We start from the raw sequence: 14,437 nt of genomic DNA, 5'->3' as shown, positions 1-14,437 counted from the left end.
TTGAGAATCACCTAGTTTTATAAAGGAGTTTACAGCATTTACAACTAAAGCAAAAATAAGAACTATAATCTCTCATGTGTTGAGAGTTTGAATTTTCCTGTGTTACTTAAACTGAAAATGAAATTTCAGCTGTAAATATTATCACTTCTTTTCCTGTCTGTAAAATTCCCCTGCATCAACAGGGCTGTCACTGTCATTAACCTGGAAACACTGGCAGTGCTCAGGACCAGTCAGCTCATCACTGGCAATCTCTATCAGTTTGCCCACCAGATGCACCATGAACACAATCTTCTTATGCTGGAACAGATGAATTGCAAGTGTCATTAGATCAGAGCTTATTTAACAGTTTTGAGTCAATAACAAGGAACAATAAACAGTATTTGTTCTTTTTCTCAGAAGAGAGAAGATTCTTTGTAAGATTCTTTGTAAATCAGCCCAAGAAAGTGTTAGAGGACGTGATCCATGTTTTTCTTACTTGCTGCAAGTTCCCTCCTTTTCTCTGTGTTCCTCAAAATTTATTGCTGATGATCCAGGAAACAGATTGGAAAACTCAGTAAATGAAGATTAAATTAACAGAGTAAATAGATAATTAAAAACAAAACGGTAGATGAGTAAATGAAAACTTTATTATTCTGCCTCTGAAACTTCAGAGGAATTCAGGTGAATTGATAAGAAGTCCTTTTACATACATGACTTTGGCAGAAGTCATGATCTGAAGGACCAAGTGGAATTCAGCAGGATTGAAATTGGAAGGACTGATTTCTGATACTGTCCTTGCATCTCTGAGAACTTGGTGAAGTCCAAACAATTCTTTGCTTGGATTCTCCTCCCACTATTTCAGACTTCTCCTGAAAAGGAGAAAGTTCTGTGCTGATGGGGGAATTCTGAATTTCAATTTCCAGAATTTTAATTTTTCCTCCTATCTAAGAAAGAATGGAGCTTCTACAATATCAGTTTTTTTTCTTTTTTAAAAATATTGGAATATATAAAAGTAGGGTTTTTTTTTCTTTTGTCTACATTTTCCTCATGCAGTATAGTATATGAAAAACACCAAACAAACTGACATTTGTGGAGCCCTGGAGGTGTCAATAACATTTCACTGTTCTTATATAACACAGAATTTCATTACAAATGTTTTACTGAAATACTGCCAGGATGCCTCTATCTAAACCTGTATTTTTAGAAGTATTTTGCTTATTCTACCTGTAAGAGTAATTCCTGTGAAATCAAGGCACACAGCTGAAAGAAATGCTTACAAATAGTGCACTAAATTTTGTTAAGATTGAATACTTATGATATTACATTTACTTTTATCAATAATATTTTTACAGTGAGTATTCATTTGAATTAGTAATTGTTTATGTTGTCATTACATGGGTTTAAAGAGAGAAAAAGTTTCATGTTAATTTCTACAGTTCTCCCTGTTCTGTATTCTTATAGAGCATTAAAAAGAACCAGAGCTGCAAGACTTCTCAAATGGTTTTCAAGAAACTTCATGATTCAGAAATCACACAGAACCCCTTGTGCACTGCTCCTCATAAAACATTGCCTTACTTAACCTGCACTTTTCACATCAGTATTCCTATTAATACAATGTATTTACCTGGCACCTCTCACTGACAAAACACAAGCATCAATATAAAAAACAGTGACCTATAAATAGTTTGCATTATTAATTCACCAACAGTGGCATGAAAAACTGAAGCACAGAGTTACCTAAGTAACTTCAGAATTGGGTCTTGGAGACTTAGGCTTGCATTATTTGCTTATGGTGCTGCGTAGTTACTTGATATGGAATACAAAAAGGAGTGATCATTATTAAAACATTCAGAAAATGTTTCTACAGAAGCCATGGTTCTGAAATCTTCACTGTCCATTTGGTACTTGGAATATGACTAGCTGTAGTCTATGCTTTCTAGCCCACAATCCCTGCACACATTTATGTGCAGATATTTGCAAGAATCAGGTTAGAATTATTTAGGCAAAATAACAGACATGTTTTGGTTAATTCAGAAGGAAGAAGTGAAGAGAGCTAAAATATGATCTTACTGCATGATACAATTGAAATATATACTGAAGAAGTACAATTCCTTTCTTTTTGTTGTTCAAGCATATAAAATAGCCAAAGAGCAACTTACCTTTGATAATGAAGGCAATAGATGTACTACAAAGAGATCCACTATTATGAATATTATACATCCAGTAACATGCATGATAAACAAGGTTGTGAGAAATCAGATGACAGTCAAAACAGTATCAAATCACATCTGACTCTTACCTTAGAATTTTATTGATTGCTGTCTCTTTTTCCAGAAGGTTTCTTGCTCTGATGCTGAAAACAGATTTACGGAGCTATAAAATTAAGAAAAAGACATCATACTTTTTAATTGTCTTAAAATATAACATGTGTATGTGACAGAAGAATTAAATATAATGATGCTGAGTGCATAAAAAGGATGGTGGAAAGCAGTCAAAATGCTTATGTACATCTTTTGGCCTTCCAATCCCAATTGTTAGGTAGTTCTGTGTAGAAAGCAGATAGTTTTGCTTGCTAGCAGAAATTTGCTTTATTATACATTTCTTCTCCACTTGGCCAAATCATACTGTTTTGGTACTCCTTCTTCACTTTGGATTTTGACTAGGCTGGATCATACTCTGGAGATGCCTTGATTGTACAAAACAGCCAGCAAACAAAGCTCAGATGTCTAATTTCAATGTCTTTTTTTTTTTTTTTCCCACAGATGCAGAGAAAAAAATGTGTTGAGCAAAATATGCTTATGCTTGCCTCTGGTCATGAACAGTGTTTCAGGAATCTTCTTGTGAACAGGACTTCCTGAACGTGAAATGAAAAGACTGAGATACATGAAGAAATAAGCAAGTGATTAACAAACATGACAAATCAAGGAGCAAACCACAGCTGAAGAATTTAGCTCAGGAATTGCATCTGTGATGAACAGAAAGCCTCTGGCACATCGTAAGATTTCAATCTGTCAACTGTTTAGAGATCGTTATCATGAAGAAAATGGTTGAGAGAGATTTGGAAAGTCTTAGCAATCTGTGTCCTGGTTTTGATCAATCTGAAATTGAATCTTTAAGCACGTTTCTTTACATGTTCTTTAAATTTTCTAAAATACTAGCTCAAATCAAGAGTAATTTGACAAATAATTTTGCCAGAACTTCTCTGAAGACTCTTATTGACTCTGAGCTGCAGTAAGATCTTACTTTGTAGAGAAACAGAAGCCTAGAAAATACCTTAAAGACTCGCTGATTATACTGGCTGTACTTAATGAAATGGATACTGTTTTTTAAACCACTACTCTAACAGCAAACTACAACCTCTTTCCTACCCTTTGCCTTTACAAGTGTGGCCCCTTTAACCTTTCTTGTGTACTAGCTCTTCTCTGTACAGCCTGGAGAAGTAATAACACAGATGATTGGAAAACACCCCTATTTTGAGAATCTGTGGGTTCCTTAATAAACCGGGAACTTGAAAATGGAAATGAAGTATGCACCACTTCAGAATGTAGTTTGGAAAATAAGGTATTGGAATTTCAGTTAAGATTACAGAAAGAGTAATAAACTTGTTGAATATTTGAATATAAACAATAAAAATTTCCATTGCCTGGATATGGTTAACACAAAACTGAAATGAAAATCCTAGTATGAGATATACCTGTTGAGGAATACATCCAGTGCAGGCTGGGTGTGCAGCTGCAGTTTGAGATGCAGATTGAACTCTGGGGGTGCAAGAGCCTGAGCCCAAGGCAAGAGGCTGTGAACTGATGACCCTTTGCCTAACAAAGGCCACAGGGACCTATGGCACTCAAAGACATGGCAGGAGCTGATGACCCCAGACTTTTTCTTGCTTGGACTGTGATGATATAAATGCCTGGGGTGCCTTTGCTTGGGGTGTCTCCTTGAAGGCACCCAGCTCAAGCTGCTATTTTATTATTCAGTTATTGTACCAAGATTAAATAATTTTAAGGATCTGGGTGTCTGGGACTCTGCTCTGGGAAATGTGGGGTCAAGCTGGTGAGGAAACCTGGTGTGACTGTGTGAGTGTGGGGTGTGTAGCTGGGGACGGGACTTGGCACCAGATGCCAGAGTGACTGCCGAAGGGGCTCCTGGATGATCATACAGATAAGTAATACACCATTATAATAAATATTCTGTCGGTACAAATATGTCATATATTGAAACACATTTGTGTAGATTTTAACTCATTTTCAGTATCTTGACACAGGTTTAGTGAATTTATTAGCATTGTACTTAATTATGGATTTAGATACATCTGATATAATGCTGAAAGCAATGGCAACTCTTTCACATATTTTCTTTTTCTAATGTCAGTGAAATTAATGTCAGTGAATGCTGTGTAACCTTTTTTCCCTTAGCAGAATTGTAGAAAGAAGCCTCTAAATTACGGGAGCACCTGTTTTAAAATATGTTCATTAATATTTTTTTAGGGCTCAAACTTATGGAAGTAATGAGGGTGGAAAACCAGAAGTTTTGTCTCAGTTATTTTTTCCTGTTATAAATAAATGCTTTAGAATAATTGCAACTACATGAAGTAGTTCTACATCAGTGAAAAAAAGCATGCTACCTAGTAATGTGTTACGTCCATTATTATGGACATATTTCTAGTAACAATTTTTGTTGACTTCTTAGAAATTGAAGATATTTCAAACATAGGAAGCATTAGTTTTCTATCAATTTTCTAGTTTTTGCCCATCTGATTTCAGTAAAAAAAGCTGAGTCATATAATTTTTTCTTGAAACTTTTCTACAGCTCCTTATCTGTCATAGACCACTACTTTCCAGTGTTTTAATTAGGTGACAGAACACCTTGGCCTTAAAGGTTGTGGCCCAAACAAGGAAATTCACCCAGGTCGTCAGCAAGTGAATGTGCCCTGGGAAAGCAGAAATGAGGAGTCTGTACTTCCAAAGACTCCAGAAGGACATTGAGCAGTCACTTAGTGCTTCCACAATCCAAATGTTAAACTTCCTATTGCCAGCAAGAAGAACATCTAAAGAAAAGGTGCTGGCAGGTCTAGGACATGGGCTACTTACACAATAAGTTTGCAACCCACACCAGGGACTGCTGAACCCTTGCTCTAGGCAGCAAGACTAACAAAATAGACAGTGCTGTATGTTTTGCATAAAAACACTGCTAAATCCCTATGCCACCCCAGCTGGAAATGGTTTGACCCCCTGTGCTTGAGGCCTTCAATGAGCACCGTAGTTGTCTGCTGGAGATGTGCAAGAGCAGTGCTGTATTATGATATTTGCCTGTCACACAGCCAGAGGTGCAGCAGCTGGAGAGATGAAGGGAAGCAGTAGGAAGGAGTGCATGTTTGGAGCCACTGAGTTGGGAGAGAAAAGACTGGGTTCTGTTTGCATTTTCAAAGCTGTTCATGAATTTTATTTAGTGATGTTTGAACAAATAAATAATAGAATTACAGAATCACAGAATCAGATGAGTTGGAAGGGATTCAAAGGATCATGAAGTCCAACTCCTGCCCCTGCAAAGGATACCTGAAGAGTCACACCATTTACCTGAGAGTGTTGTCCTAACACGAACTCTGTCAGGTTGGTGCTGTGACCCCTTCCTTGGGGAGCCTGTTCCAGTGACCAATCACCCTCTTTTCTAATATCCAACCTAAATCTCCACAACTAATATATTTTTCTAATATCCAACCTAAATCTCTGACACAACTGCAGGCCATTCTTTCGGTCCTGTCATTGGTCACCAGAGAGAAGAGACCAGTGCCTGCCCCTACTCTTCCCCTCAGGAGGAAGCTGTAGACTGTGATGAGGTTTCCTCTGACTCTCTTCTCCAGGAAGAAGAGATCAAGTGACCCCAGCTGCTGCTCATATGGCTTCCCCTCCATGCCTAAGAAGTCATAGGAATAGAGAAAGGTATGAGAACAGGGTGTTGCATCACATTATTAGTGTAGAGTGCATTTACTTTTCCTTCACTTTTTTTAGGACTAGCTGTGAAACTTGCAGCTGAGACAGGACATCCTTGGGCACTGCCCTTGGCCTAAGCGCACTCAATGGACTGCAGCTTAGGCGAAGTTTTGAAGTTTTTTTTTACAATCCTGTCTGTGTCTGGACTGTGATGGAATTTAGATTGGAGTCAGGTATCCATTCTTTAATCCAGAATACATAGGCATATACAAGATCCTAGAGTTCGGTGCCTAGAGAACTCAGTGGTCCAAAATGGAATTCACAAAACAACCTGGCACTTCCAAGGATTATGGCTTTTGAAGACAATGGTCCTCCTTCCTCTTTAGGAATCAGGAGCCATTCTTTCAGAAGAACACTGGTGAATTTATCTTGAGTCAAAAATATCCAGAAGAAGCAATGCAAGAAAATATTTTTAGATAAGCACAACTGATCTATTTCTCATATTCAAAGGAGTCAGCAGTCAGTCAAATAGCAACACACATATGTCAATATGCATGCTGAAGAAAATCAAATATTACTAATGTTTTTTAAATTATGCATCCTTATTTCTATATTAGATAAATGAAATAAACTACTTCCCATTTAATTTTACAAATTTGCATAGCACACCAGGCAAATGCAATGGGACTGTACAAACAGAAAATGGGGGTGATGATCAGTATTTTGTTTAATAATGTCTAGATGCCTCATGCTGGTGCAGAATGAGGCTGGCAATTAAAACTTGTGATACCTGCCGAGTTCTGGTATGTTGCAGAGGAAATTATAAACAGTGCTAACATACAAAATACATTACTCAATCAGACAATATGAAATTAAATAAGTACAGTACACTCTGCTGATGTTATTTTAGGGTATATCTGTTTAGCCTGCTGGGTTTTTTTATTACAGATTGTGCTGTACTGCGAGGACACCCTCAGTGTACCTTTATTAGCTTTTATTTATTTATTTATTTATTTATTTATTTACTTCTCTATACCACCTATAAGTACACTTCATGCAGAAACCACAGTGCCATACAGCTTTCTGCTAAAGAACATTATTTTTTAGCACTTGACACTGTCTTAAAATCACATAACAGCATCTGATTACTATAAAATACGTTTTCAGCAACACACTTTAGAGAACTATTGCATGTTACTTTAAACTGCAATGACCTGCTGTGGCAGGTCAGGAAATTCCCAATAGTATTTCCTGGATGAAAAAGCTTTAGATAAATATAATGTGCTGCTACTATACCATGAATAAAGCTTGTGTCTTGGTTCTCATATTTCTTTGAGTTTATTTACACAGACATGACCACAGAATTAGGAAATCTGCAGGTAGTGCTTCTTTTCCAAAAGTGCTGACAACCTTTTCTGCTGCTGTTGGCAGGACAGACTTTAGGCAGACAAATAATTCAGTTCAGTCAGAGTGAACCTGGTCTAAATGCTACATCCCATGAAATCCCATTTGTCGACAAGGACAAAGCAACCATTGTAAAATAAGCTAAATCACAGAACATTGTTGCTCTGCAAGTGCCACCCTCTGCTTTGAAAAGGTACTGCAGACATTTTCAATAATAATGTTTATTTAGTAGTGTATTTCAAAAATCCAGGCTTTCTACCCTGGAAGAAGAAAATCCTTGGCATAAGATTAAAAGCCAAGCAGCACAGGAAAATACCTTTGTGAAGTGTCAGGAAATGGCTGTGGACCAATCCTATATATTAAGTGTACTGGCACAGCCCTGCTGACTTCAGGGGGATCTATGCCAATTTATACCAGCTAAAACATGGCTGAATGGTTTTATGTTTTGAGAAATGCTGTATATTTTGATTTACTAAGGTTTGATGTATTTCTCTAGCAACATGTTCGCAGTGCCCAGACCTCGGTGAATGCTACACAAAGCAATTATTTTCAATCGAATTTGATAAATAATTGTATGCTATCATCAGGTAAAATATGTGGTGATGAAGTGTATGATTTTTGTATCAGGCTACTTCAAAGCTGGCAGAAGAGATGAGTATTGGTGGGTGTTCAGGAACACAAGGTGAGACAAAGTCATAAATAAATCATGAAATATGAATATCTGAAATATTTACTTGACAGTAGAAGAAAAAAAGCAGTGCATGCAATACATTTTTCTAAGGTAATTTCTTAAGTGTTATATGAAAATAAGTAGTTTTGGCCTAGAGTTGTTAATAATACTCTTATAGGCAACTGCAGGACCATATGGGAATAGTCTGCTGTGCCATGCCAGAAATTCCAAGGAAGGAAAAAAAAAATCCAGAGCTTCTATTTCAGTTTGGAATTTGTTGTATGCCAATGGATGGTTTATGTAGACTTGCAGAATGAACAGATTGTTAGGTATTGTATTGTTATTTAAACATGTACAGCTTCTAGGAAAAATATGAAGAGTCAGTACAATAACCAATATATCAGAATAGTTTTTACAAGAGAGCAAGGAAATATTTGGGAAGAATTTGTTCAAAGCTTGAGCATTCTATAAACATAGGATATTCCTGGTCCACAGGAGTTTGCTGTGTAGCCTCTCAAATGCAAATATTTGTTCAACAGCATTCTGCCAATGTATCTTTGATGTGAAGAGATTGGACTCTTTCAAAATGAGTGTGACAAAAGTCACACAAAGCACCATGGAAGGCGAGACTTCAAGTTTTTGGTAGATACTTAACAAAATGTTCACAAAAATTTAAGCAAGTTAAGTGACTAAATCCTATATGTAGCTAGGAACTTCTTAAGCTCTTTTGAAAACTTTGAATAAAGGCAGCAATTACAAGACAGCTCTAGAGATCACTAATCCATTTCCCTCTCTCAGACTAGAACTAAGTATTTCATCTGGGCTTTGAAAATCTGGCCCTATGTGAGGTTGTCCTATGTAAGAAGCGGGCTTACTACACAGTCAAGAAAGTGGTCTAGCATTATGTAAATGCCACAAGGACTCATAGGCTGTCTCTTTGGATTAGATGTCTAGAATGAGAGGTGGGCATAATCTCCTAAACTCTTGGGAGTCATTGACCTGAAATCGCTTTGATTCATTTTGTAGCCCTTGATTGCTGCCTCTCTCTTAAGGAAGGTAAAGTTCTTCTAATTAGCTGACTACTGGTCTGGAAAATCTACATGTCTTTTCATAACCAAGAACCTTTTTCAATTAAGTCTGAGAATGTGGACAAGGCTATTAGCAGTCATAAAATCTCCAAAGACCTAAAGAGGGCGTAGTCCATCTCAGATGCATGGAGGAGCAGCTCCAGGGAAAGAGAAGAATCCCTCTCTTTTATGCCTTATAATGACATGTTTTGTTTTGTTTTGTTCCGTTTTTTACTTTGGTATACCTGAGTTCTAAACTTTCATAGGTTTAATGGGTAGATTTTCTGTAAAAATATAGAATGGTTTGGGTTGGAAGAGACCTTGAAAAACCATCTAGTCCAATCCCTGTGCAATGTGCAGAAACATCTTCAACTAGATCAGGTTGCTTAGAGAGTCCCATCCAATCTGAAAGTGAATGTTTTCAGGAATGGGGAGCTCACCATCTTGCTGGGCAACTTGTTTCACAGTTTTACCACTGCCATCACAAAAAATTTTTTCCTTACATCTAGCCTGACTCTACCCTTGTTTAGATTAAAACCATTACCCTTTGTCCTATTGCTACAGGCCCTTGTAAAAAAAGTCTGTCCCAATACTATGAGCCCCCTTCAACTACTGAAAGGCTTCTAAAAGGTTTCCCCAGAAGTTTTCTTCTCCAGGCTGAAAAACCCTCTTTCAGCTTGTTTTCATAGGAGATACAATTCATCCCTCTGATCATTTTGGCAAGTGCAGCCTTGAATAGATTTTCTTCCTTTTGTTTTCTAGCTACTCAGTGCAGCAGTCAGGGAGACCCTGTGAAAAGCTGATAAAGAGCAGAGGGTAGATTACTCATGGCAGCCAACAGCAGGTGGAACTGAGGACTCCTGGCCAAGCTGATGTGGGGTTTTTATACATTCAGCTGGGTTTATAGCACTGCAGGAGAAGGCTCCCCTCCACACTTTGAGCTGGGGATCTTGAAGCTCTAGGGATGAAGGGACTGTCAGGCTGGGCTAGGCTGGGGATGGAAGATATGGATAGGGAGTTTCAAGGGGGAGGTAAGGAACTTCTGGCTGTGCAAGCACATGCACTTGCCTTCACTAGCAATAATTGATCATTACTATTGTTAATCAGTTCTTGTGAATGAGTCCTGTGAGTGGATGGAGGACACTGAAGGGCTGGAGTGGAGATGGAAATCTGGATTCTTTGGTAAAAGCAGGAAAAAGTAATGTAGAAGGTTCAAAAAGAAAGGCTTTCCTGTAACTCAATCCCTCATTGCCTCTTTCCTCCACACCAAAGTAATGTGTGCTCTTTGTTAAAGTACAATTACACTAAAACTTTTGTCATGTTTTTATTTTGTTTGATTAAAGAAAAAAGAGAAATGGGAACATATCCTTGTATCTCAATACATATTCAAAGCTTTTGTATCAAACACTTGAAATATTTTAGTGTAAAACTGATGAAGTAGAAAGCAAATGCCAGCAGGAAGTCTTGAATTATGTCTCTTTTTGAAAATGGCAAAATATCCAGTCCCTCACTTCCTTTCTTTCAAAATGTAATTGAAAACTGGCATTTTTTCAGGCAGACTTTTGAACATACTATGCAGAGGCAAGAGTGACAAAGCAATTTAAAATCATTAGAAATCAGAGACAGACCACAACAAAACAGTCTTGCTACTGTTGCAGTTTTGTCTTCTCCACTCTGAAGGCAAACATGGTCAGAGAAGTAAAATATTGCCAGCTCAAATGTGTATTTGGTAAAATGCTCAATGAGAAATAAATCTATAAATTGGTTATTTAGACATAGAGACATTTTTACATATCCTTTTTTTATGAAAACAAGAAAATCTTTAAAATGTAAAAGCAATAAAAAGGTCAGCTGATTTTCAGTAAACCTGAAATACATCACTGTATTTACGTATATTAACTTCATTAGAAATAACTGATGAGAACATACATGGGAAAAAAATCATCTTTGAAAATCATGACTGTAATGAGTCAGAAAATATTGCATCCATAAGCTATTATCATTCCATCAGGTACATTGTTTTAATGACTTTTCTGAATGTCATAACGATAGATTTTGGCATTTTCCTGTGAATGATGTAAATAGGTAAGACTTGAAGCACTTGGCTATGTTTAATTAACAAGTGGTATATGGAAACCAAAACAGTAGGACAGAATTGGATTCTGACAAATTAAGAAAATTAATAAAAAGTTTTAATGATTCTTGTTGATATGCATGAAATTCTGCAATAATTACTTCAGAAAAAAATGTATTTAGTAGTATTTAAAAATAATATTTTCTACTTGGAATACATGTGCAATTACACTTTATTAGTTTCTGCTATATTCAAAATTAATTTAATAAAATTATTCTTTCAAATTACTTACAGAAAAGAATAATTAGGAACACAACACTGTTGTATCTTTTGTGCCAAAATTCTGCTTTGCACAATGGAATGCCCAAAATAAAGTTCAGAGAGGTTGATTAACTTGGGACATATATTTATTATAGTAAGAAACAGAATTCTGAAAATTGTAATTTATGAATAAATATTCTATCCATAGTTTTAAGGAAAAAATGTACAAATAAAATATATGAGCATGTCTTCTTGCCTGATGTTTTTCTGCAAGGTATCTTGGGACATCCTGTCTTCCATACTAAAATATATGCCTTAGAAAACCTGAAAGGATATTTCAGCTTTTGCAATTACAAGTACTTTCTGCAAGGAAAAGTCCTTCTGGAATACTCTGAGAAGCCTGGGGTGTTTTTTCTCAAGAAACAGAATAGTTAAAGAAGCTGAGCACAGATCAGAAAAAATCCCAACACAGAACATATATCCAGATGATACAAAAACATCAAGATTAGGTGGCATGTCTCAGCAGCTCACAAAAGCAGTATCTATGATATTAACAAAATATGTTAAACACAGATTCCAGCACGAGGTCTTTGGAAATTCCAAGCACAGAAAGATCTCGAAATCTTGTAAATACAAGTTTAGACATAGACAGGGCTTGATCTAAGGCCTTGGAGAAAGCTCCCAGATTTAGAATCATAAGTAAGAACACGAGTTTAAATAGGAAGACATTAAGTTATGTTGTAGGAAATTTTAAGGTTTTAAAGTTCAGATATAGAAGTAGTTATAAAGGTAATAAGAAGTTTAAGGTATAACAAATAGTTTTGTGTGTCATTATATGATTGGTTAAGAATATTTGCACTGCGGCAAAGACGTATAGAGCGAAATAATTAACTATTGGTGTGAAAGTAGAAATATTCTTTGTGGCACTAGTTTATTGACTTATTAACCTTTAAAAAACCTTGCAACCTGTAGTCTTGTGACCACTCTCCATGAACATTTAGTGAACATTGTGAAGATGCTCTCATGACTTCATGAGACTGTAGAAGAAGATTAATAAATCATGCTTTAAAATGCCTTTAAATGGTCCCATCTCTTTCACAAAATCCCAATAGAGGTCTGCTGCTTAATATTCACAGTCCTCCATGATAATGGCTCTGGCTACCTCTGAGATTGGCTCTCACTTCCTGACCACAGCTTCCCTTCACAAAGGAATGTTCTGCTGGAAACAGGAAATCAATGAGAGAGCTATATGGTGTGGGAGGTCAAGCTTTCCCAGGAGCTAGACTGGCTCCCACTGGACAAAGGAATGACTACTAACTGCACTGCTTGCAAAACTAAAATCAAAACTTATACATGTGAAAGGAATCAAAAAATGATAGAAAGATGATAGAAAAGAGAGAAAAGAGAAAATACATTTGCTACTATCCAGTTAATCTTATAAGCGGAGAAATAAGCGAGATGACTTGATTGTATTCCTTCAATTAAGTGGGAGATACTCCAAGTCTGAACTATAAAACACATGGATATATTAAACGCTCTTCTGCTTTCTTGTGTAATTTACTCCTGCTTTGCCACTGTTGTAAGCATGCACGTGGGCTATCTGTATTATCTGTACATATTGAACCAAAAGCATTTTCAAAGTTCATCTCATGAGTCTGTCAGTTTTGAACTTTAACAACCATGTGCTGTGTTGCATGGCCAAGGATTTAGGATTAACAAGGATTAATGTTAAGGGTAAGTAATCCGTTCAGAAGTGTCCATCTCACAATAATTTTCTGCAAGGTTTGCTAAAAGTTGAGTGTCTCTTAGGAAAGCACTTTGAAGGGTTTCTGTGCCACTCTGATTCCAGTCTTGAAGTTAAGAAGACAAAGCCCATGCTCTACAGCCAACTCAGATGTATTTCACTGGACACCTGATTTGTTGTAAATATCACATTAATTTAATTCTTTGTCCCCCTGAAACTTGCTGCAACTATACCTCAGGCTATGTGAAAGCCACTGAGATGTCCTTATTTTATGCCAAGTACCTTTCTTCTCATCCAACCACTTGCACTAAAATTATATTTCCATATATTTTGAATCCATTTTCATCCAGTTTTTCTGGCCAAGAATTTACTGAAATATTGGTAATCTAAGGAAATTCCCAGTATACTGTGAATAATTTTCATACAAGTGAAGAAGTATAAAAGAACACTTACCACTCTGTCCCTAAAACTCCCTTTCCCCCACATCTACAATGTACATTTAATACCCTAAATCCCTCTTTTAACCTCATACTTTTTCCAAGAAATCTTCCTTCTTTAACCAGAAAATACCTTCACAGTGCTTTCTACTACAACAGGGGAATGCTCACCAATCTGAACAGTCCTGGTTTCTCTAATTTGACCATGGCTTTTTCAAATCATGGCCTGCAGACCACATCAGGACAGACCAGAACAGCATTCAGGGGGGCAGGTCTGTGGCAAGATCACTGATCTTTAGTAAATTTGCTATGCAGGACCTCAAGTGGAGAGCAAAAAATGATCATCCTCCATCTCCAGCAGTATTAAAGTTCAGAGAACCCCAGAGAATCCAAGTTTTACACACAAGATGTTACAGATAATAATATACAAGTCAAACAAAGCAAAGTGCTAAGCTGCCCATCAAGCATCTGTATGTGGGAGAGCCCAGGTGTTGCTGGAGTTGGATGTAGAAGGAAGAACATGATACAATCTGTATCCACACACCTACTCACTCCATACACTGACAGAGAACTCTTAGCGGATGCATGAAATGTAAAGGGCATTTAGGTATCTAAAAGTGATTTTTTTGTAATAGTGTTTGGTTAGTTTATAACTTTCATAATAGTTTAAAAATTTGGAAGAGTTAGAAGAAACGACGGAACTCACAGATGTGACTAGAAAAAAAGGATTATAGCAGAGAAATCTGATTTCCAAAGCCGTTCTTTTGATTTGGCATAGATGAAAATCATATCAAATGGATTGTTGTCATGGTTACAGTGATTTACACTAAAAATAAATTTTTTCCAATTTTTTCAAGAAGGTAGACTATCT

General features: G+C 36.7%; 1 protein-coding gene across 1 annotated transcript in view; it reads right to left on the bottom strand.

The window, feature by feature from the left end:
* Positions 1-14,437, bottom strand: part of NALCN (sodium leak channel, non-selective) — a 230,438-nt gene that overhangs the window by 41,630 nt on the left and 174,371 nt on the right. The window contains exon 19 of the mRNA XM_088051078.1: positions 2,279-2,352. Coding sequence (XP_087907204.1) covers positions 2,279-2,352 — 74 coding nt within the window. The remainder of the gene's footprint in view (positions 1-2,278; positions 2,353-14,437) is intronic.

This window comes from Pseudopodoces humilis, chromosome 2 (genome assembly GCF_049639895.1).
Source record: "Pseudopodoces humilis isolate 2021_Gansu_Grassland_sample_001 chromosome 2, ASM4963989v1, whole genome shotgun sequence".
Lineage (NCBI taxonomy): Eukaryota > Metazoa > Chordata > Aves > Passeriformes > Paridae > Pseudopodoces > Pseudopodoces humilis.
The sequence above is the reverse complement of the archived record's forward strand: the minus strand, read 5'-3'. Positions and strand labels throughout refer to the sequence as shown.